The sequence below is a fragment of the Pelmatolapia mariae genome, linkage group LG16_19 (assembly GCF_036321145.2).
Source record: "Pelmatolapia mariae isolate MD_Pm_ZW linkage group LG16_19, Pm_UMD_F_2, whole genome shotgun sequence".
Taxonomy (NCBI): Eukaryota; Metazoa; Chordata; class Actinopteri; order Cichliformes; family Cichlidae; genus Pelmatolapia; species Pelmatolapia mariae.
Window position 1 is genome coordinate 59,104,802 of NC_086241.1, and position 24,617 is coordinate 59,129,418.

Consider the following 24,617-nt stretch of genomic DNA (forward strand, 5'->3'; position numbering starts at 1 on the left):
TGTCCTTGAATGATATAAATCACCAGATCATTTTCCTGCAAAGGTAAGATTACTGCAGATATTCTTTCCTGTAAAAGCTGTGCGTTGGAAACTATTATCACCAAAATGTACTTAGGAGTCAATTTGTTCAATCAGGCATGATTAGCCCGGACAACATTGGAGTATATATATATATAAACTTAATGAATGTTACTCTATTAAGGTATGAAATGTAATGAAATGTTGCTCATTTGAGTGTAGTCTTAAGCATGTCATACTCAAGGGTAGAATTCCAGCAAAACAAATGTCTGTCTGCATTACTGAAGTGGAGAACATATTTATATACTTATTTAAAAGTACCAAGAGACATGTGTAATGGCATATTTATTGCATATTATAATGCATATATAGGTGAATACTCTTATAACACACAAAATACATAATTTCACACAAAATTCGTAAAATTAATGCATGCTTAAATTCACAGTCATCTGCGTTTTAGGCTGCAGAATAAAATACCTAAAACAAACAAACAAAAAAAAAAAACCCTGTTACTTCCTGATTTCAACAAAAGTTTTGTCTCTGAGAATTTCTGCAGAAATAACTCTGCCCTTCGACTAAAGCCAGTTCCCATTTATAACCTCAGCAGGGGAGTATAATGGTGTCATTATGTCAAAGTGAAAGTGATGCTCTTCCATGGACATCACCCGAAGGACTGCAGCGACATCGTTTCCATGACAACGGACGCTAAATTTTCCTTTAGGATGACGTATGGGAAAGCTTATGATGTTTGGGACTTACACTTTTACCTTTGGATATCAATGTCAGACTGTAAACTTTATATAGTTTGCCCCATTTAATTTGATTTTTTAAAATTAATTCTCTAATTTCAGGGATTTTTATTTTAAACATATAAAAAACGTAACTCAACATCGGGAAAAATCAGCGTGCTGTATGCGTACTTTAGCTAATAACGCATTACCGTTTAATTATTATTATATTAATAGTTCATACATTTTTTATTTTTTACAATAAATAAATAAAATATGACCTTTATAATGACCTAAACAACAGAATACAGTTAAGTACACACTAATCCAATCTTTATTAATCTGTTAATCTGTAATCTATTATTATACTAACGGCGCTGTGCTTTTACCCAGCCTTAATTACCTAACTGATTTAAAAAAATGTAAAAAGATGGCTTTTGTCTGTGATGAAGACCATCACAAATAAAGTTTTACAGAAAGAGACAAACGTAGGGGGGCGTGTCAGCTGTCAGTGGTCACATGACCCGGAAAATGTGGGGCTTAATTCCTGTGTTGGACTGCTCCCAGCTGCTGCGCTTCTGCCCTTCGCAGTGCAAGCCCTTCGTCTTCCCCATCACGACCCCTGACCCTTGGGTGGACCCTCCTAAGCGCACCATGTCGGGTAAGAGACCGGCCGACTCTCTCAGACGTTACACTGACATCGGAACCCGGTCGCACCGGACCGGACCGGAGCGGAGCTGCGCGAACTGCATGCATCCTCCGAAATACCAACGCGTACTTGTCAAACTCTGGAGCTGTAGAGCGGCTGCAGCACCCGCTCCCACACTCATGTGGTGCACAGAAGTTGCGATTTAGTGGTTTAAATGGTTGTGTAGTCATAGAGTTGCTTTGATGAGTTTCTGCAGAGGTTTGGACCAAAGTAAAGCTGGCGATGGTGAAAAGCAGCACATCCGGTCACAAGCTTCAAAATCGGAGTAGTTTTAAGCGATTAAAAAGGTACAAACGTACCAACAACTACGGATCTAACGAACCGTTGTTTTTTTTTAAATTCACCTTTATTTCATGCAACATTAGTCCATATCAAAAAAAAAACTTCAAGCAGACGAAACTATCACAAAATATGCAGACACTTGCTACAATGTTTAGAAAAGCTGGAGGTATACCTTGTGTCACCACGTGTTATAACAGTCAAAGCGCTTACTGTTGAATTATTGACTCATTCAAATGCCACATAAATTTGTACATATGCCTCAGTAAGGCATGAAACAGATTCTTAAAAATTTTTCTAAATGCATCATGAAAAGACACCTGCAGTTTTTTCATTGTTGCTTTACTGTAATTTTACAGTAATTTTAAAACAATCGGTCTTCAAACGTATGCCACTTTATATATACAAGAACAGCATAAATATAAGGACATTGAATACTCAGATGTGAGGTGCTTATACCAAAATATAGCCTTAAATACAATTACTAGTTTCTCTCTATCAGCTAACATTTTTAGTCTTACATGGATGTTTAACTCTTATTAGTATGCCCATAGCTGATAAGTACATCTGGATTTCACAGGGTGGGCATGTGGGAATTCCCTGTGTTACCTCACCCACAGTCATGATTTCATCATACAAACTGTAGTGAGTTGGATAAGCCTAGGACTAAGACTGAAAGCCAGCTGGTGGCATATTTACAGTACACAAATGTGAGTGTTTTTGGTATTTTATTTTTCACCAAAAGTTTGTACAAGTACTTGTAGAGAAGCATGAGGCTGTATCCATGCACTGATCAAGTGATTAGTCTGTAGCCAGAAAACTGAACAAGTTTTGATCTGCAAATCTGCTTTTTGCATTTTTAGATATATTTTTTTCTTTTTCAGTGAAAATCAGTGTACACAGCACCAGTTGCAAAATGTAATACTTGTTTAGAAGCCATGTAAACCTTTTCAGTCTGTTTTTGATTGTTTTATGGCTCGCCCTCCCCTTTACTCAAACAGGTAACAATTTTCTCTAGACTTTATCCCTCAGCGTCTTACGCGTGCTTTTATTTCTTTTAGAAATACATTGTTAACTTCCTGTTTTTGTTCAATTAACTTCACTTTGTTTCTCAGTGTGGACGTGCGCTGCTGTATGTAGGCTTGAAGTTGTCTCCTCCCCCTTCCTCTCAGTACACTAAAACATCTTTAGTGTCTCTCTGTGTGTTACTGTGAAAGTCTTAATGTGGCTAACGATTGAATATGGAAAACATAGTTATATAACTACTATTATAGTGTGTGTACAACACTGTAACACTAATAGTTAAATATGTAAGCAATTGTCTGCTTCCAGTACAGGTTACTCATGAAACAAGCAACTGCAAGTCAAAGGTTTGGGATCACGTGTTCTTTAAAAGAAAGCCATACTTGTTTTCATATAATATAATCATTGCACATTGTTTGCAACATTTCTGATTAGTTTATATCAAATAAAGACAAATGTGATTTTCGTAAACAAAGGAGGCTTTTGAGCAGACTTCACATTTTGAACTGGGTAATCATCATTCTTCACATCATACCTAAAGGTCATGAGGCTTCATGTAGCCACGTTTAACCCTGTGAGAATGCAACACATGCTTCCTGTACTGCCCTGTAGGTGAGAGAAGCCTTTCTTGTACGCTGAAACAGTCCGCTTAGAATTCCTTGAATAAGATCTTAGCAACTGTACAACACAGCCACGTGGGTCAGGTTTCCCAGAAGCCCCCCGACAGCTCATACGTTCAACTTGATAAATGCTCTCAGCTGGCTCCAGGCCTGCTTTCACTCAACATTGCTTGCCCCCTGTGGTTGCTAATTTATGCTCTGGGGACTCATCATACGCTGACCTTTGCATAACTGGTTTTAGGATGAATAAAATTCGATAAAATTAATTGTATTGATGCAGGAGATTACCGTAATTGCAGAAGGGGATCATGAGGCTTCAATTAATGTCTGCTATAGAGGAAAAGTGGAAGCGGGGCCACGGGTTTAGTTGGTTTTAATCAAAATTTGTAATACTGCTTCTATTAGCAGTAATATTTTTTATATACATTTATGTAAATGTTGTGGTGAAAAGGGCAGCTTTTTAAGGCCTTCACTAGAAAAGAAAACAGAATCTTAAGAAACTACAGAAAATAAAGCGAAATGAAATGCAGTCTGCAATGATAATGCACCTCTTACTTAATTTAATACAGAGTTGAATGAAAAGACCTGTGGGACCTGCTGTTGGCACCTTTAGGTGTAAAATAAAATGCACTTTTTCTAGTCTTTTTGCAGAAAGATGGTATTTAAGGCATTCATATTTAAAGCTGTCAGAATGTATAAAGGTTTTTAGCCTGTGCCTGAAAGACACATGAAGTTATAGCAGTAATGTTATGACGTGTTATTCATCTGCCTCAGTGTGTGAATGTGTGTTTCCCCAAATAGATCAAGCCTTTGTGACACTGGCCACAAATGACAGCTATGCAAAGGGAGCGATGGTCCTCGGCCAGTTGTTACGAAGCCACAACACAACCAGGAAGCTGGTCGCTCTCGTGGGGCCCCATGTTGCAGAACCTTGCAGGTAACAGCATCAGCTGTTTAGCCATTACCGGAGGATAAGAGGTGACATACATGCTGATGTAAATCATACCGTCTGCTTTATAGAGATGTGCTGCGCTCCATTTTTGATGAGGTGCATGTGGTGGACGTGATGGATTCAGGCGATTCAGCTCATCTGGCCTTGATGAAGCGTCCGGACCTGGGGGTGACGTTCACCAAACTGCACTGCTGGACGCTCACGCAGTACAGCAAGTGTGTGTTCATGGATGCTGACACACTGGTGAGAAAGAGATCTGTTAACAGCACAAAAACCACACAGCATTGGCTCTTTTTTTGTAGCGATGTAAAGACACAGCGGACATCTAAAATGCTTTTCCTTCTTAAACCTCTGCCGTTTTCATAAATTATTCTTAATACATCTATATTTATGCACTCAGGTGCTGTCCAACATAGATGAACTCTTTGAGAGAGAGGAGTTATCTGCCGCTCCAGATCCTGGTTGGCCAGATTGTTTCAACTCTGGGGTATTTGTCTTCAGACCATCCAATGAGACCCACGAGAAGCTCATCACATTCTGTGGTGAAAATGGCAGCTTTGATGGCAAGTGAATCTGTGTAAATACATCCAAACATAATATTGTCTGCAGTGAAAAGTAAGGGCCAGCTGTGGTCCTTCTTGTCTTATCGTGCTTAAACTCTAACAGCTAACCTGCAGATAAAACGTTTACAATTTCCATTATTTAACCTGCTAATCAGCAAATTATAACAACAGTAAAGGTGATGAGAGCTATTTCCTCATTGCTGTAGTTATTTGCTCATCAAGATAAAAGGATTGGCATCGAATGGCATTCCTGAAGCAAATCTCTGGAAATCATGAATATCTGTATAAATTATTGCTGCAATATATCGAGTAGCTGTTAACAACTTATGTGGTTGAGATCACTGTTCCTGGCACCATGATGGAAAAAAATATTTATATTTTTCAGTAAAAAGTGGTTTCCAAATGTCTCCTTAGTGGCCTTGTAGGCAGCCTTTTGTGCGAATGGCTGGTGGTGTTTAGTGTGAACACTAAACACTCTCACCTCTCGAAAGTTATAGGAACTCAGACTTATCTGTCCACAGAATGACTCGTTGCAGAGAGTTTCTTTGAATAAACAAGTTTGAGTATCTGAATAAACTGTGCTTTCTTTTAAAAGCCCTGGTTATATTTGGACAGTGTACGCGTGAACATGATGGAAAATGGCACCAGAATAAGTGTTTTCAGCATAGTTTAAGTTCGAAGCTTTTATTTTACTATGTCGTTTCAGGAAGTCCCATATCAAAATCAATGATTTAGCTAAGGTAGCAACCAAAGCAATTCCCAAATCAATTAAAAACAAAAACAAATCAAGTGGACGGAAGATCAAAGCTACTTCTATGATCAGAATTGATTCTGTGACTGAGTAAGTAGCTAAATCATAGAAATCTAAAAAAGTTTTTGCCATATGTTGTTACTCATTGTATCTTCCCACAGCGTTGTCAGCACACCCTTTCAGCTTCTATTTTTACATGTCAGATAGGACACAGCCTGTGGGAATGTACAGAATGCAATGGTGGTGGTGGGTATTCTTGTATCTACCATAGTGTGTGTGTGTGTGTGTGTGTGTGTGTGTGTGTGTGTGTGTGGATTACAGCAGTGAGAGAAGAGCGGTCGGATGAGGTGAAAATGCCAGAAACTGAAGAACATCTTTATCCTTTATTAGAAAGACACTAAATTAAAAGCGTCAAATGCTCTTTTCAAGTCATTTGTCTGCTATCACTAATTTAAAGACTATTGTGTATTTTTGATCACTGGCTACCTCTCATTGTGCTCCGTTATATCGTGAAGTGTATTTGATAATGCTTGTCTGCTTGTCTTTGTCTTCAGGTGGGGATCAGGGAGTTCTCAACAGTTACTTTAACACCTGGGCGACGGCAGATATTTCTAAACACCTCCCCTTTATCTACAACCTCAGCAGCATTGCCATCTACTCCTACCTACCAGCTTTCAAACAGTTAGTATGCGAGCACATGCACACAGTTTCTCTTTGGAAACTACAGAAATTAGTAGATGTGAACATGCGAGGAAATGCTGAATGCACTCATTGTGTGGTTGAGGTGACAAAACTTCCTCAAGGTCAGTTTAAAGGTCCTGTGTTTGTGTGTGTGTCAGTGGGTGGGTGTTAAATTACAAGAAGCCACTGAAACAGATCGCAAGTTTTACCAAAACCTGGCTCGAATAAGAGGAACTAGAGCAGCTATATATGCTGTTTCATTTAAATCGGAACCGCTTGTGTCCTTTTGGAGGAGATCGGTGGATGTAGTGTGTCGTCATGATTCATATCTTTGGATTTACAAATGTAATTGCTGCTTAGTAGAGTTTTATAGGAATGTGGCAAGAAACTGTTGCAGGAAGGGTGTCATGCAGCTTTTTAAATACACACTTTAGAATCAATTGGTCATTCTTTGATCAACAGTCACATTATCAATGAACAACTAGTTCTATTAGCAGCCCTAGATGTCCTAACAAGACATAACTCCATCATGTTGGTTTGAATCTTGGGGTAAGCCCTCTCATTGCTTGATATTTCTCCTGTTCTCATCCAAGTAATTTTTTTCTCCTCTTATAGATTTTCCACTATCAGTAGGTCTGATTACAATAATAGTTTTTTTTTTCACTTTTTAGGTCCCCGTTGAGAGTTTACATGAACAGCTAACTGTCAGTCTGTTACTTAATGACTTTTAAACCTGTGAAAATAATTAGGGACTTTTTTCTCTTGAATTAAGAGTACCCTTAAGTTACTTCTTCATTGCTTCATTTCAAAACCACTGTTGAAGCAATACACAGAAGCAAAGCTGTGTTCATGTCCAAATAGTTAGAAAGTAAGAAAGAGAAAGAAATGGAGGTTGACTCAAACTGGTTTGCAGTATGACTAAACTGGATCATTCCCACTTTTAAAAAAATCCTACTGGAGTTCACAAATGCTCTGGACAAAAGTACAGTGATAATTTTAATTCAGACCCTCAAAATAAACGTCTTCTTCTTGTCCTCCTTCTTTGTCATCAAAGCCACAGTTTCTATGTTCACCACATCTTATCCCTAGCATCCTCTTCTCCCACACCAATTCTCTGCATGTTCTCCTTCACTATATTCATTAACCCCTTTTGAGATTTTCCTCTTTACCTCCTGCATTGCAGCTCCATATCCATCATCCTTTGTCCAGTATAGCCACTATCCCTCATCTGCACATGCCTCTAATTTTGAGCTGTTCCTCTGATGTACTCATCTGTAATCTTGTGCATTCTGGTCACTTCCAGAACTGACAGGAAATAATCTCATGCTGTAAACTGTAGTTTGTGTGTTGCAAATTTGGTGCAACATTCTAATTTGGACATAGGTGTGAATGTGAGTGTCAACGGTTGTCTGTCTCTCTGTGCTAGACTACTGATCTCTCACAATCCTCCATCCCAAATGGGATAGTCTCCAGCACCCCCCACGACTCTGATAAGAATAAGTGGAAGAGAATGGATGGATGGATGAAGTGTTTAGAGCCCTCTCACTGCATGTTTCTCTCACTCTCCTTTTCCCCTCTCACGGTCTTCTGTTTGTTTGCACAGGTACGGCCAAGGTGCGAAGGTGGTGCACTTCCTGGGCAAAGTGAAACCGTGGAACTACTCCTACGATGCTCAGAGCGGCGAGGTCAAAGGTCAGTCCTCACCTGACCCCTGCGTGCTGCACCCTGACTATCTGCTGATGTGGTGGCAGGTGTACACCAAATCTGTGCTGCCTTTACTGCAGAAGGCCTACGGAGACACTCCCTTCCTCAGCGGCTTTATAGAGCAGAGCGATGAGGTATGTTAACGGTTTGTGGGTCTCGGGTGTGGCTGGTGGGAATGTGATGAAACATTAATGACTATGAATGTATGTGATTTTAGGTGTTGTAGCATGTTGCATAATCAGCATTTCCTGACTGTTTTGAAACTTCTAATTGCATAGCAACTCTTCTTTATATTGCACATATCTTTCAGGTGTGAAATTCCATCATGTTGAGCAATTACCAAATCTTTAAATTGTTTCAATTTCTTGTAAAGCTGCATTTAAAATGCTAGGTTTAGTCATAATAGTAATAGTAAATAAGAGCTGATTGGTTCCACATTCCTCAGCACCAGACGATGTCTGTCGCTACTGACTTTGTCATTCCTGTCAGCAGTGCCACAACTGCATGAATAGCTTACTGTCATCAGTGAGCCGTGCTGGGACCTTCAGCAACTGTTTAACACAGAATAGCAGGAAGTTGTCGTGCAGTCTGTAAGTCACAGCACTGTAGTGAAATAGCTCTGTCACAAAGGAACGCTGCCAAAAGCCTGTGGCTTTGCCCAACAGCCTGAAACTGTGCCATATTGTGTCACACTTACATGTTTATACAGACAAGCAGGAGGAGAAAGGGAATTTTCCATTTGCTATGACTAACTTTTTAAAACTATAGTGGTGTAGTTCTTTAGATCTGGACTCGGATCTGTTTTATTTACATTTTTATAGAAGACTTTAAATGATGAGTAGAAATTGTACACAATTTTTGATCCGGCTGCATTAATAACAGTATCAAGAAATCTGACTAAAAAAGTGATTAGAATGCATGTTTACAGTTTGATATTTGAAGATTTTTCTCTTCATATTCATAATTGTATATCTATGAGTATGATAGTCTGAAAGGATTAGGATGTGTAAAAAATAAAATAAAATAAAATAAAATAAAAAAATTAGGGGGAATACCAACTGATTGGAGACTGTTCTGAATCAGGAAACAACTTCTGGTATTAAAATATTTGTTTAAGTTATAAAATCTAATTGACTTCCACCTGATACAGTTTATTAAGTGCACATCCAGCATCTAGAACTTTTTATTTTTATAGTGTTATGATAAGTTATCTCAGAAAATAGTACTACTCTTAACTTCTGCAAAATGTCTCGTTTATATTTTTACTGTCCTTAAGAAATGCCTGCACGTACCGAACGTGTCTCAAGGCCAGAAAAGAGCAAATTCCTCTGTGAGGTAATTCCAGCGGAGCATGGCCGGGCTTGAGGAAAGCAGTCCTTATAAAGTATTGCTCTAGTTTCACTTAATGATTCATTCATTCTCTCTCCATGTCATGCAGGGTAAGCTTCACGAGGATGTAAGAGAGGAGTCGGTGTCCTCTCCTCCTTCTGTGCCTGAGAAGATTTCATCGGAGGAGCGGAAGCAGCGTTGGGAAGCGGGCCAGATCGACTACATGGGTGACGACTCGTTTGCCAACATCGAGGAAAAACTTAACTCTTTCCTAAAGTAGTGGGCAACCAAGGGAGCGTGACGGACACTGGTTGAAGCTCTGTGAGGTTGGGTGGGGGTGGAAGGTGGGAGTGTAAACCACCACTTAGTGAATCACAGGGGCTTGATTGGCAGCTGACTGGATGAATGCTTCTAAGCAAATTTCAGTCTCAACCTCTGCATCCTGTTAGTGTGTAGAGGGTTAAGTGTGACAAAAACAAAATTCCCATGCACTCCACCTTCCACTTTTTTTCCTCTTAAAGGAAAAATTGGACATTTTAGGATAAATTACTTTCTTGCTGAGAGTTAGGGGAGAAGATTCACGTGCTTTTATAGTAAGTGTGAAGCTATAGAAGCAGCTGACCAACTAACTCCCTTAGCACAGAGACTGCAAATAGTCGTTATTATCCCTCACCTCAGTGCTGTGTATATTCTGAGATGTAATTTAGTTGCATAGCTAACGGTACAAAAAATATATAGAGAGAGATATTTTAAAGAATCCTAGAGATGTGTATTGTCTATCTGGAGTATTGCAGTATAGTAGTATAATGGGGTATTTTTTATGTTGAAAAAAACAAAGCTAAATCCAGTATTTTCACTGATCCCTTACATTACAATGGAAGACAGAGGTTGTGGACCTTAGCTTCACCCCATGCAAACATTTTAAAAGTCTGGGTAGAGACTGAACATGTATTAATTTGTATAAACTATCTTTGGAGATGCTTTTTACAACTGAAATTAAAAAAATAATAATTAAATTTTAACTTTCTTTTCCATCCTATTTACCTGCCCAAGGTTATGTGACCCAATCGCCAAGTGATGTATCGAGGTCACAAATATTGAGTGGAAGCTGCTAGTCTGTGTCCAAAGTTAACAAAGACTAGCGATTGATTAGAAACTCTCTACAAAAGCAGAAGTGTAAAGAAACAACGGTTCTGTTTTATAACCTGTAACGTATCAATTTTCAATTTTCTTGGCCAAGCACCTTGAGCCACATAAATACATAAATGCTGATTTTTATTATTTGTTTTCTTTAGATGAATTTTATGATGAATAAATGAGCTGTAATCGATGAACCTCCAGGTGCTGGTTGGTCAGTTGTGCTCTGGCTGTTTCTCCAGCTCGAGTCTTCATGCTAAGCGAGGTTATCCAGCTGTGTGGAGCAAATCCTCTCACCAAACTCTTGACAAGAAAGAAAAAAACTGTAGCTACTTCCTAAAATGTCTGTTCCTTTTAAGTGCACCTGTTGAAAACGGACTCACAGTTCTGAGTCTTCCTGATCTTTGGAAAATCTGAGCAGCTCAGCAGAAATGCAGTCGCTTCAGGATTTTTCCGTCTATCCTACCGGCAATAAACCTCTCTGTCTAAACCACTTTAAAGCAGTTATGCAGACAGTTATTAAAATCCCGCTTTACATGACAGTTCACCTCACTGGAGTGCACAGATGAGCATTCCTGTCTATGCCTCTGACACTCACCAGCTCCCTGTGACTTCAGCTTTGTGTTGTCTGGTATCGTTTTAGGGCAAGACGTGTTGTGTTGTATTTGCATGGCACAGAGTTAAAACATGGATCAGTAATGAGGTGCTTCCACCCACATCTTCTGTTAACAGTCAGGTTTGTCTTGTGTTTTCGTGGGATTGAACCATAGCGCACTCCTCAGACATCTGTTACCGTCCATCCGTCTCCTGCATGTATGTCCCTGTCAAACTTGCATCAGTGCGCCTGTGCCATTAACTGGGTTTAACTTCTTTACTTCCTTTCTGTAGTGTAACCAGCTGCCTTATTGCGGTTCACTGTTTACAAAACCTCACTTACTGTAACTGCTGCTAGTGGCACAACGGATTGAACGTTGACTCCGTCCCTTGCTGTTGCCAATACCCTCTTTGCTTCAATCCTGCCGAGTGCCCCTCAAAACTGTTACCCACAGCTGTTAAGTAAAACACTCCTAAAACAAGCTGGCAAGGTTACGGGAGAAGTCCATATGTAGCTTTTTGGGTTGCAATTGTAGTGACGTAAGTTAGTGCACATCTGTCCTGTTTCCCAGCTGTTAGCTGTACATCCCTCTGAAAGCTCAAATAAAACAAACAAAACACCTTTAATCCACCTCTTGTGTTGTTTAATTTTTACTGTACTTGTGGTTGGATGTAGTGCTGCAATTGTGCTATTTGATTTCTGTCAAACGTCAAGGCTGTGGAGAATCAAGTGTAAACAGCCCAAAATGTCTGGTTTTATATTGGCTAAGAGATTTGGAAACTATTTAAAGCTACATTTTATTTTGGAAACTGGTCCATTTTAGAGGTTGGTAGATGGTTCAGACGTTTACTGAACATGCTGCCATCATTTGTTCTACTTTTCCTTTACGTGGTGTGACAACAGATGTGTCACAGATCCTTTTTTCTTCATTTAAGTTTTCATTTAACATCTGGAAGCTGTTGTATTTACAGTTATATATAGCAGATACAGATGTACTACATCAGTCATGTGCATTTCTTTAATTCTAGAGTTATAAAAAAACTCAAAACACTCTCACAACTGTTCAGTTTTGCATGGGGAAAACTGAAAAGTTAAAACTGTTACAAGGTAGTTAGGTTTGTCCAACCTTCACCTCATTTAATTATTAACCTTAATCTCTTTATCAGCCGCTTCCAGTAATCAGCACAGTATTGGCTTGTTAAAACATGTAAATCAAGAGTAGCAGTTGCTAAACATCACAGCTGAATAATATGAATGCTTGCCAAGTGGTACATCCTGCAACTTCGTACCAAAATGGTGACTTAAAAACCGTTGAGCACATTTATCATCAACAGAAACACTGCCTGACCATGACAAACGAATACACAATAACTGATGGTTACGGTTCAAATGCAAATCGTTGTTTGTAACTCGTGTTAACGCTTCAGTTCAAGTCCAGTACCAGACGTCTACAGCTCCATCAGAGCTATGATGTCATCGATGCGAGATGTCTTCCTTTCAGTGTTTGTGGACCCGAATGCCTTCTCCATCAGGTCCTGTTTCTTCCTCTGGATCTTCACCATATTCTCCTCCACTGAATCCTTCACAATGAACTGCAGCAAAAAACACAAACATGGTCACATGATTAGTTCTCTAGTAATCTAGCATCTTTTTTTAAATTTAAAAATAAACAAAAAAATCCCTAATCAGAAAAAAGCAAAATATGTCTTTCCAATACTATAGATAGTGAGAGCCAAATTACTGACCTTAGTGACTACAACTTTCCTCTTCTGGCCCAAACGGTGGCAGCGGTCAATGCACTGCTCTTCAGTAGCTGGGTTCCATGCCTAAGACACAAACACAGAGAGAGAGAGTTCACGGCAACTGAAAATATGCAATATTTATTCCTGAAAACCTTCTATGACAAGATAGATTTAGAGATTTCATTCTTAGAGATCTTCTTTGTCATCCTTGTCCACAAACATCTAACGGGATGTAATGAATGCTGAGTAGTGGTGCACTCTGATGCCATTTTGACTTGTCATGCAACCCCCATGACATTGCTAGCTACATCGGTGCAACCAATGCAGCTTCCTGGGCTAGGCTGGAGGCACAAATGTGCAAGTGGGTCAGTCTGTGAAACATCAATGCAGTCACAGGGATTCCCCGCTGCAACAGCTGAAAAAGATCAGATGTTCTGCAGAAAATCTACCATCACTTTGTTTCAGTTAACTAATGATTTTTTTAAGCAACAGCACTAATCATTAATAAACTGCAGTGAGTCAAGCATCCATCCGGTGTGAATATAGATGATTGTGGCACAGTGTTGGCATCTGCACAAGCAATGACCAGTGAGCATTACCTCAACATTATCCTTAGGTGGTAAAGCAAGCCAGATCCTGATGCATACCAGTTCTATCAGTTTAGTTATGAGATAAGAGCCCAAGTCCTGACCTAGTCACACAGCCATGTATGGCATTTGTGTTGTTTTCTTTTGTTCTTTCTATTTTTTTTAATGATTAAAAAAAGATTAACAAACTTTAATTAATGTTCAGAGAGCTGTTCCTCGCCTATTCCAGTCAGTCTACCTCCACTACATGCACCAAAGAAAATCTCAATCTTTGATAACATGATTCCTAGATGTTGTCAATTTGTTACATAACTTAGTCTTTGGCCACCAACCTAAGTATGCTGTCTCATGCATATACCCATCTATCATGTGGTTGAATGTCTGCTTTCACCAGGCTTTGTACTTACGGGGTCCATGAGAAAAACATGAGAGGCAGCGGTCAAGTTAAGCCCCACTCCTCCGGCTTTGAGTGACAGGAGCATGATGGTAGGGCTGTCGGCCGCTGAGCTCTGAAACTCCTGGATGACTTGAGTCCTTTTCTTCTGGGTCATGGTGCCGTCCAAACGCACAAAACGGAAGCCATGCTCTCTGGTGAGGAGGAAACACTTCCATGATGACCAATCAAATAAAATATTTAATACAATCAATTACATTTACGCCACAGTCTGTATGTTTTCAGTGCTAGTTTCTGTCTTGTAGCAGATAAATCAATAGGCTTTAAAGCAATCATTAATAATAGTAAAAGTAAATAAAAATGATGACTGAAATGATTAGCTGAATTTTACTGAAATAGAAGACACATTTAGAGCTTCCTTCATAAATTTTGTTTATTGCACTGTATTTTTTCCCTGGTCATCAAAGCCACAGCTGCTCCTGCTTCTTTTTGTTTTGGCTGCTCCCTTTAGGGGTCGCCACAGCAGATCATCCGCCTCATTTTCATCCTACCCCAGCATCCTCTTCTGTCACACCAACTCTCTGTATGTCCTCTGCAGGTCTTCCTTTTTTCTTCCTGCTTCCAGGAAGCAGGAAGAAATATATCCACCAACCCTCCACTAAGCTACATGTCCAAAGTATCTGAACTGTACTTCTCTAACTTTGTCTCCAAACTGCTCTCATATAACCATTTCTTGTTCATTATGGTCACTGCCAATGAAAATCTTGGCATTTTTAGCTCAGCCTACTGCTTTTTGTTAATACCAATGTCTCCAAACCATACATTAAAACATGTCTCACTACTGTTTTCACTCTTACACTCTCTTAAGTGCAGTGCGTTGATGTGGAGGGTTGATCCCAGGTATTTAAACTCATCCATCTTTTCTACCTCTGCTCCTTGCATCTTCACCATTCCTCCAGCCTCCCTCTCATACGAGAATACGAACATACATTCTGTCTTGCTTCCACTGACTTTCAATCCACCAGCTACCTGCTCTCACTTAAGATCACAATGTCCAAACGTCATAGTCCATGGATACTCCCGCCTGATCTCATCTGTCAACCTTCTCATCCCCTCTCCAACTTAATCCCATCTGTCACTCATACTGCATACGTCACCACTGTCTTGCCGTCCTCCATCAAAGCCACAGCAATCACTGCAAATCCTGAATCTATGATCTTAGTGTGTATTACCTGAGTGGAGTCTCCAGGATGGTGAGGAAGCGTGTAAACTGAGAGACGACCAAACACTTTATGCTGCTGTCTTTAGATCGCAACCTGAGCAGGTTTCCCATGAGTGCTTGCACCTGCAAAGACACAGATTTTTACACGGCACAGTACAAACCCATTTTCCAACCCTGCCAAATCAAAACCGTGGAGCTACCTGCTTGCTTTAAGTTTTTGGCACCACCTCAGCTAAAGTTGTGAAAGAGAACTAATCTGCTCTATTATATACAAAATATCAGACCACTGATTGCTTAGAGATTAGCAGTCACTGGAGTCTCCATGTGTGCACCACGGGCTTAATGACACAAGGTGTGATGAACAGCCACATGCTGAGAATCAGAAAAACCTTAACCTTGGTTATATTCCAGTGTTTGTGGTCATGTTCTGTTTGATATAAAAGTACCCAGGACGAAAAGCAAGCAAAGACTAGCTGAAGCTTTACCATGTGTTGAAAATTAAGCTTAAACTCCTAGGACCTGGCGTCCACATATGCGGACATCACATTTTGGGTTATTTAGACCAAAATACTGAATTTTGCTCTACATGGGCCTGATATCCATTCACGAGGACATTATACTGCTGCTGTTCAATCAAAATTTTAAACGAATATCCTCATATGTGGCTCTGATTTTTCTTAAAAACAAAAATAAGGTAAAAAAAAAAATCTGGTAATTCTTTGTTTTTACATTGATCGGGCCCTAATGTGACCAAATATCAAAGAGAAATTAAAAATGCATGCTGTGGAAGAGTTCGGGTCTTAGCAGGTTAAGGGATGGCTCCTGTTTTAGGGTCTACTGAGTGCATTTGTTATTTTCTCCTACTTAATTTGAGTGACGTGAGTACCTTTGAGCTTGTCCTCCACCTCTCAGGCTTTGTAATATTCTCTTCTTCCATTTCTTCTTGTGGAAACTCCACCAGTTCACTGGTCTTGATTTCACCTCGACAGAGAGGACAGTGCGCCACCTCCTGTGCCAACATATGGAGCATCAGCAAAGAGAGAAATATAAATTTAAATTAAACTGAATATGTATTTGTTTTATGTAGAATGACAGCTAATTTACAAATGCCTGATGCACATATACCTGTCCTGAAGTGCTGATGACCTGTGCGATGCAAGGCCGGCAGTATACGTGGGCGCAGTGTGTAATGACAGGCAGACGGACCGAGTCCAGACACACGGAGCACTCCTCATCAGAGCCGCTGGCCAGCACCAAGCGCAGCTTTTCTATGAGACGCTCCCGCAGCTCTGCCGGTGTTGCTGCAGCACCTAAAGCCAGAAAGTGATGAGGAGGGAAAGAAATAATCAAACGAAGTAATTGGAAAAAGGAGAAACATTTCTAATGTTTGTATTAATACAAGTATTTGTTTGACTGATTATCTCAGAACAGGTAGTGTTAAGAAAAAGGTTTTACCAGCAAAGTCAACTGTTTGCCTAAAGTGTCTTTGTATTTTAACTCAACACGTTAGAGCTCAAGATAGCAGCAATGCAAAGTAAAAATATCCTAATTATCAAGCAAAAAACAACAAAATAATCCACAAATCTCAGATTTTACCTAAATCTGAGGAAATCTTTGCCAGCAGGTCAGGGTGGCAGCAGTGCTGTCGGAGCCTCATGAGAATGGCAAGCACATCAGCATAATTCCTCAAGACTGTACCTTCAGCTACATATCTGCAAAAATGCACACAAAATCGTATAAAACAGTTTTTATTATAACATTTGACATGAATGGATGAATCAACAGTCACATGTCCCGTCAAATAATCTCACACAGGTACTTTCTGTCTCAGCAAAAACACTCGTCACTCTCAAGCATGCTTGTACAAGTACCTTGACACGCTCCGCATGTACCTGCCAATGGTGTTTTTTCCTTCAGTGCGTGCCAGCTCGTACTCCTCCCTCTCTGGTTGGCTGAGCTCTACCTGCTCCACGTAGACTTTCTTCTCAGGCAGTGACACCAGAGGCCGCCCGTTCACCTCACTGTTCTTGGTCCGTCTCAGGGTGATGCACTTCACTAGTGTCTGAAGGTGTCTGCACACAGTAACGAGTATCACAGACTAATACTGTAAGGTGTCTGATTATTAATAGTACTTTATAACAAATTCTTAAAAAAAAAAAAAAAAACCCTTTATCATACCCTCACACAAAATGCGGGGCATGATCTGCGGTTCCACTGCAGGGGAGGCGGACGCACCTGCATGGCAACCGCAATCACGCCTAGCCGGCTGAAAGTCTGTGCTGACTGACTGTTGTTGGTATACATCCAGCAGTGAGCTGCAGAGCTATAGTAAAAGTATGCTGAAAAGCATGAACGAGTGGTCAGGTCTGTCGTGGATCTTTCACAGTAACGTGAAAGTGATTCTGGCAAAGTGATTCTGATTAAAAACTTGAATAAGAGGCTCTCTGTACAAGAGATTAGACCCTGGAGCTTTAAGCTTTTGTTTTGGACAAAGAAAAACTTTAAAAGTCAAGAAATGCAACAATGAGTAAGGAGTAGGGAACAGAAACAATATTAAAATTAAAGTAAGGCAAATAGGCTTTAAACAGAAAGATTACTGCTACTCTTAAGTGAATGGCACCCTCTGGAGGATTGATGCGGTGCTGCAGTCTAGAAGTTAAAGGATCTCTGAGCACTCACTGCAGGCCGGCCCTGTCTCCTTGCGTAACGGGTCTCTGGATCACTCTGTTCCACCATTCTCTCGTATCAAAGGGCTTCAGACCCAGGAAGGCCACCAGCATCCACAGATCCCTCACACTGTTCTGGATGGGAGTACCTGAAGAGAAGGAGGAAGAGGAATGAGTGTGCCTGTTTACTACATATTCAAAAAACATAATGGCGTACCATGATGTTGTCGAGGATTTGTTTATTTAGGTATTTACAGTTGTGGTATTAAGATCGATCAAACCAATATCATTCTGTGATGGAACAGAAACTGCCATAATTTCTGTTATTTTCATTCTGTAGATGAAGATGCTAATGACACAGCACAGAATGGTCACAATTATGGTATTAGTTTAGAGCTGTCTACTGTGCCAGTCTACATAAATACACATTAAAATAAATGCATCGCAAATAAATGCAAGTAGACACTTTAAAAACTGGTTTAACAAAGTTTATATTTTTTATGAGTCTGAAACAGTTCATCTTCAAATGTTATACCTATAACAAATTTACAGAAAATATTAAATATTTTAAAACTTGTATCTCCTTGAGTTTCATTTCATTCTTTTAAATGACCAGTAGAAACCGTGCCATACCATCACTGTCATCTATTGAAATCTGTGTGTGTGTATGTAGACATGGGATACCTGAAAGAATCCAGCGTCTCTGAGCTTTCAGGTCAAGTACAGCTTTACTCATCTGTGCATTTGGGTTTCTTATGATGTGCCCCTCATCTAGCACAACCCTCAGCCAGCTGATCCCATGGAGGGGACTCTTATTCTGAAAGGAAATCATTATAGTACATTAGGGATCTCCTAAGAGAAGCGTCCAGTCCAGTTACTTATGAATTATTTTAAAAAATTTTAACCAATGCTGGATTATCTTCAGTTTTAATTTGTGTGAATATTTCAGTCCACACTGCAACACATTTGTGTATATACACTCACCCCAAAATCAGAAGAGAGGACATTGTACGTGGTGATCACCACATCCTGAGAGGACAGAAACTTTTTACTCCTGTTTCTCTCTGGACCGTAATACAAATACACATTCAGCTTCACATTAGGGTCCACATGCTGCTCGAACTGGTCCTGCATGCAAGAAGAGAGGAAAATGATGAAAAAAACTATTGCTTAACTTTAATTGTAGCCAATTGTTATGGCATGCAAAAATACAGTTCTTTCAAAGTGTGCCTTCTTACCAGCCAGTTACTGAGCACAGAGAGGGGGCAGATGATGAGAGTTGTTCTTGCTTTTAAGTCATCTGTGCTTTCAGCGATGGAGGATTCAGCACCTGCACGTTTAAAAAAAAAAGAAGCCCAAATCAAATATTAAATGACTGTCCAAGTTCTCTTTCTTTAAACAGAAATATAAACATAAAACACTCAATAAACATGCACTGTTGGAACTCACTCTGAGTGAGACTGGACTTCTTGTCTGTTTTCTTCTTCTTTGAGCTTGTGTCAGATGTTGAGCCACTCAGAGCTGCAGCAAAGTCCAGATCCTCGAACAACACCGATCCCTCTGCACCGAGAGCATACAAGTCAATAACTTTACTCACAGGAAATGATTATTAAGAGTGTTTAGAAGCAAAACAAGAATGAGTTCAGTGCAATCATGCATCTACTTTCTCATCAGTAAATGGACTGGTTCTTTTAAAGCAATTTTCTACTCTATCTGAGCACTCACAGTTATACAACATGCCTTATTCATCCATTCATTCTACCCAAGTTCTTTCTATCGTACATTCACACTCATTGCACAGATTCACATACACTGTCTGTAAATCTGTGCATCTTGGAGTTCAGTATCTACCCCAAGGATAATTTGGCATGCAGACTGGAGCAGCCATAGATCGAACCACCAACTTTCCAATTAGCAGATGATGTTCTATACCTCCTGAGCCACATCACAAGTACACAGTTCTACAGGTTACAGTTATACCTTTGCTTGGTTTTCTCTTGGTTGCTTTCATCTTCTCTTTGCTCTTACCTGTTAAGTGGTCAGGTTAAGATTAAGTCAGGTTAAAAATGCAAGTAAGTCACAAATGCACAAACAAAAGTTTTAAAATAAACATGTGGAGATGACAATTCTTACTTTTCTCTGACTTATCTGCTGACTTCACTGCATGTGGTTCATCAACACAGATCACCTCCTCCTGGGTACTGATTCACACAGGGGAATTGGGTCATGAGCTAACACAGAATATAATAGTGCAGAAAATAGATTCCCAATTCCAAAAAAGTTGTGAGACTGTGTAAAATGTATATAAAAACAGAATGCAATGACTTGCAAATCTCTGGAAAAGCAAGTGGTACTAAAAAGAAAGCTGGGGGAATATTTAGCAGCTAATTATGTTAATTAGCAAAACATCAGTAACATGACAGGGCATAAAAAGAGCATCTTAGGGAGGCAGAGGGTCACCAATATGCAAAAACTGTCTACAAATTGTGGAACAACTTCAAAATAGTGTTCCTCAATGCAAAATTGTGAAGACTTTAAATACCTCATTACCTGCAGTACATAATATCATCAAAAAATTCAGAGAATCTGGAGAAATCTCTGTGCACAGGCTAAAAATCGTTATTGAAGTCTGTGATCTTTGGGTCCTCAGCTAGCAATGCATTAAAACAGGCATTACTTTGCCACTAAAATCCCTGCATGGACTTGGGAACAAGTTCAGAAATCACTGTGAACACAGTTCTCTGTCATCAACATTTTCTATCCACAAAAGCTCTGTCACGCTAAATATGAACACGATCTGGAAACACTGCAGTCGTCTCTGGGTCAAAGCTCATTAAACTGGACTGAGGGAAAGTGGAATACTCTTCTGTGGTCAGACAAATTTAAATTTCAAATTCTTTTTGGAAAATTTCATAGATGCATCCTCAAGACTAAAGAGGAAAGGGACCATCTGGCTTCTTATCAACATTCAGCACAAAATCCTGCATTTGCTGGTATAGGGAAGATTTAGTGCCTGTGGAACTGGCAGCGTGCACATTGGGAAAGGCATCATTAATGTTGAAAGGTATATGAATGTTTACAGTTTTGTTAAAAGAAGAGGGGATGCTCCACAGTGGTAAACATGGCCTGTCCCACTGTCCCAGTTTATTTTTGAGACATGTATTTTACGCTGAGTCCCAACTTTTTTGGAATTGAGGTTGTATAATTTGAGTGAAATGTACATCAATAATACACTCACAGGTTAGAACAACTTGATGTGCCACTCACTCCAGCTCTACCCGCACTGCTGCTTCCTGAAGCAAACACACCACATCTTTTATTTAATTTCGACAAAATCATAAACTGTGTTAAAAGTTTTCAGTACCTTCCAGTGTCAGGGCCATTTGTGATGTCGTTTTCGATTTAATGGGCGAAACCTTCTCAACCTGCACACATATAAACACACATTTTGTAATCGGTGAAAACAAGTTACTCATGAAGCATATTGCCTGAAAAGACTGCAACACACTCCTACTTACACATTTCTCCACAGGCAGCGGCTTTCCTTTGTGAAAATTGGTGAGAATCAGCGCAATTACAGTCAGAGTTTTCCCCTAAAAGAAAGGAAACAGTGCAATATACGCTGACTGTGGATGCTGTTAGAATATGATCATGTGATATGTGTAGTTTGATATGTCTATCTGTGTGTCACCTACCAGCCCCATGTCATCTGCCAGTATGCCTCCACGAACCCTCTCTGGTAGCTCTTTGGCAGAGAAACACGTGAGGGTGTTGTAGTATAGCTCGCCTCTCTTCTCCCAGAACGGCGGCAGGGCAGCTTTGTTTTCCCGAGCGCACATCCAGGACAGTGCCTGCTTCTGATGGAGCAGGAGGGGAGTAGCCACAGACTGGAAAGAGAGACGGTTGTATGTTAAACACTAAAGCTGCACTCCGATGTAAAGAAAAGCAAAATGTAGTGACTGCTTGGAGAGATATACAAAACTCTTTCCTTAACTCCAGTATAAAAAATAAAATGATCTCAATCATTACATTTAACTGTTGTTTATGAAGTTTAAAAACAAACATATTGCAGACAAAAGCAGGTAATAATACCTACCACAGCAGCTTCTTTCTCTCCATCCTTACTCTCCATCAACCCTTCGAAAAGGTTATCAAATGCATTTTTTAGCTGAAAGGAAAAAAATATAAGTAAAAAAACATTGTTTTCAACACAGATACATGTTGGTCCATCCCATGAGTTTGTTATTTATTTGCTTGTAAGGTGTCCTTGAGTGTTTTCGGGCCTATAAATAAAATGTATAATTATTATTATTATTTTATTAAAAGCTATAAAGCCTTACAGAGTACTACTAAAACATTTAATGTAATTTATTTACCTCGTCAGCAGTCAGTGCAGTGGTCACACCTTTTTTTGATGAAAATGCACGAGCATCTTGACTACTATACCATTGTTGATTGTCGCCTGAAATCCAACGCATGCAGGTAAATGAAGAACCACGAGCATACACACACATTAAAATTGAGTAAATTAAGTCCAGCAATTGTGCAGGGCGTACCTTTCAGTTTGCCTCCCTCTGTGTTCAGCTTATATCCTCGGCGTGACATATGTTCCAGTACAGAATTTTTACTCTCTTCTTTCCCCCAGAAGGACAGCATCACCGGCATGGTGTAGGTGTTTTTCGTCCCCGAGTACACCACCCTGAAAAAGTAATGAGAAGTGTATTAGTACACGTAGGAAATTACAATTTGCCAACATTAATCCTCTAATAATGAACATGCGCCTCAGCTCAATGTCACTTTGACAATGTCACATGTCTGGTTTTGGAGATTTTTGCAAGAAGATGCCTTTCCTGCACAACCCCAAAGGGATTTGTCTCTTCTCTTGGAAGCAAACCAGGGATCCTACATTTGTTATCCAAAACAGTACAGTACTATAAGGAATATATGTACAAAAAAGGAGTAAATAGTTTGATTAAATAATGTGATTTTAGTGGTCAGCAACACCCGAGTGCTTTTGTTTAGGGGTTCAAGTAATGATAGTCCTATTTTCTGAAAGGGACAATAGTTTCAGGCATATAGCAGCTCACCCTTCTACTTTAGCTAAGTTGTTGTCCATGATGTAAGCCATTGCTGCTGCCAGCTCCTTCTTGATGTGTCCGACTTGATTTCCATAAATGTTGGCAACCATCACTGCGTTGCGGTCATATGGATTCTGAGGCTGCCGCACTAAACCGACCATCTCCCCTTGGTTCACCTGTCCAGAGAGTAAAAATACCTTTTGCTTTTCAGGTTTCTGAACATGTTTCTGACCTTTGTGGTAGCTCTGATCTGTGTTGTCTCATCTGTCCACTAGAGGAATAAAAGTGACCCTGACTGATCCTCACCACCCCTGAGTAATATCTGAGGCCGACCACGGTTCCCTTGAGCTGACCAAACAGGACGCTGCCGTCTGCATCGGGCTCCTCAGACGCTGCAGCTCTGATGGCCTGTGAGAGAGTCTCTGCATTGGATTCATGGCGATCTGTGAAGAGGTCCACCTCACTGAACCTGCCCCAACCAAACTTCCACCTGCGGTTGAACTGCATGACTGCAGCAGAGATGAAAGAACATGAGTTTAGATAACAGAGTACCCTGAACTGATGTGATAAGATAAGCTGCAGACTGTAACGACAGAAAATACGCATTCTAACTTCGAGGACACGCAGATGCAGAAATAGCACTTAAACAGTGGAATTAAACTATAATATAAATAACAATATAATAAAGTTAGCTTCTCAACCTATACCTACATACAGACTTATAAGCTATTAAGAGTTAGCATGTGTAGTGTGTCCATACAAATAAAAGACTGTTACAGAGTGTCGACATGAAACAAATCGTTCATACTGTTTAACTTCCTCTCGGTGAAGACTGTAGTTTGTTGTTTTTGACGTATTTTGTTGACGTTTGAGCTACTTTCATCTGCTGCTTATTCAAAAAGTAAAAACGGCTTTAGTTGCTTTATAACTTCCGGTACTACGTTTCAAAATAAATTATTATTTCGTTTAAAAAGATCGCCCAGTAAATAGACATTTATATATGAGAGCGTTCACGTTTAGTAATCAAATGAGTTGTAAAATAAAAAAAGATTAGACAGCGATTAGACAGCGATAACCTTATTCAAGACACCTCTCATCCTGTATCAGCATCCTGCTTTACCACCACCAAAACCATACACCCAAATAATACACCTCACTTGACAGGTTGCACCATGCTTTAGGGCCTACATATTTTCTTTTCCCTCTACTTCTACAGAGGAAATCAGAAACGAAACCAGCAAAATACAGTGGAGGATCTGTGTGTTGGTCCCCAGTGGTACTGGTGATGTTGTCAAAATTGATAGAATTATGATACACAAAAAAGTGCAATCAGATTTTGAGCTACCAAATAATACTATCTAGAAAGCATGGGCTGGCCTCCCCAGAGCCTGGACCAGAACATTATTGAAGAAGTGTGGGATCATCTACCACTATCCAAAGAGGAGCCCTGAATGTCCTTCAAGAAACACAGAGAACGATTCCTGATGGCATTTTTAAAGAAATTAAAAGAACACTGCCAAAGAGAATTCCGCCTGTGTTGAAGAATGAAGGTGGTCAAGCTCAATAGAACTGTGCAAACTCTGTATTTCCATATATGTTTCCACATGTTTCAATATATATCTGCACTCATTTCACCTTTTTCTTGCAATATGAAGAAATGGGGGATGGATCAAAACCTGAATCTTTGATCTAGACAGTACTTTACTTTACACATCTGTTTACTGTTAATGTGACAGCTCAATATCTCATCATAATTTTAGTCCAGTATATTTTATTAACCATAGAAAATACAACAAATGGCAGTATATTTTGGGTTCATTTTTTTCAAAAACCACA

The 24,617-nt window shown here is 39.8% G+C and overlaps 2 protein-coding genes across 2 annotated transcripts; one reads left to right on the top strand and one right to left on the bottom strand.

Annotated features, from left to right (window-relative positions):
• Positions 1-1,268: 1,268 nt before the first annotated feature.
• On the top strand, positions 1,269-11,718 carry LOC134644410 (glycogenin-1-like). Its single transcript, XM_063497447.1, has 7 exons — positions 1,269-1,410; positions 4,182-4,317; positions 4,401-4,575; positions 4,733-4,895; positions 6,201-6,327; positions 7,931-8,165; positions 9,470-11,718. The coding sequence occupies exons 1-7, from the start codon at positions 1,269-1,271 to the stop codon at positions 9,638-9,640; spliced, it is 1,149 nt and encodes a 382-aa protein (XP_063353517.1). The 3' UTR covers positions 9,641-11,718.
• hltf (helicase-like transcription factor) lies at positions 11,716-23,698 on the bottom strand. Its single transcript, XM_063497445.1, has 25 exons — positions 23,590-23,698; positions 23,088-23,290; positions 22,791-22,957; positions 22,260-22,402; positions 22,080-22,165; positions 21,800-21,871; positions 21,399-21,590; positions 21,222-21,296; positions 21,068-21,128; positions 20,942-20,996; positions 19,837-19,904; positions 19,684-19,731; positions 19,153-19,263; positions 18,942-19,033; positions 18,688-18,831; positions 18,388-18,520; positions 17,717-17,852; positions 16,930-17,109; positions 16,634-16,749; positions 16,163-16,347; positions 15,924-16,046; positions 15,048-15,160; positions 13,829-14,009; positions 12,838-12,918; positions 11,716-12,684 (listed from the first exon to the last, which is right to left on the bottom strand). The coding sequence occupies exons 2-25, from the start codon at positions 23,286-23,288 to the stop codon at positions 12,541-12,543; spliced, it is 2,907 nt and encodes a 968-aa protein (XP_063353515.1). The 5' UTR covers positions 23,289-23,290; positions 23,590-23,698; the 3' UTR covers positions 11,716-12,540.
• Between the last annotated feature and the right edge of the window lie 919 nt (positions 23,699-24,617).

Bases quoted from the DNA above. Each gene is read 5' to 3' on its own strand.
- hltf (XM_063497445.1), bottom strand. From the start codon at position 23,288: ATGCAGTTCAACCGCAGGTGGAAGTTTGGTTGGGGCAGGTTCAGTGAG. The intron at 21,591-21,799 runs GTAGGTATTATT...CTCTCTTTCCAG, and splicing joins GAGAGAAAGAAGCTGCTGTG to TCTGTGGCTACTCCCCTCCT. The intron at 16,750-16,929 runs GTACATGCGGAG...GCATTTTTGCAG, and splicing joins GGAAAAAACACCATTGGCAG to ATATGTAGCTGAAGGTACAG.
- LOC134644410 (XM_063497447.1), top strand. From the start codon at position 1,269: ATGACCCGGAAAATGTGGGGCTTAATTCCTGTGTTGGACTGCTCCCAG. The intron at 4,318-4,400 runs GTAACAGCATCA...TCTGCTTTATAG, and splicing joins CATGTTGCAGAACCTTGCAG to AGATGTGCTGCGCTCCATTT. The intron at 4,896-6,200 runs GCAAGTGAATCT...CTTTGTCTTCAG, and splicing joins TGAAAATGGCAGCTTTGATG to GTGGGGATCAGGGAGTTCTC.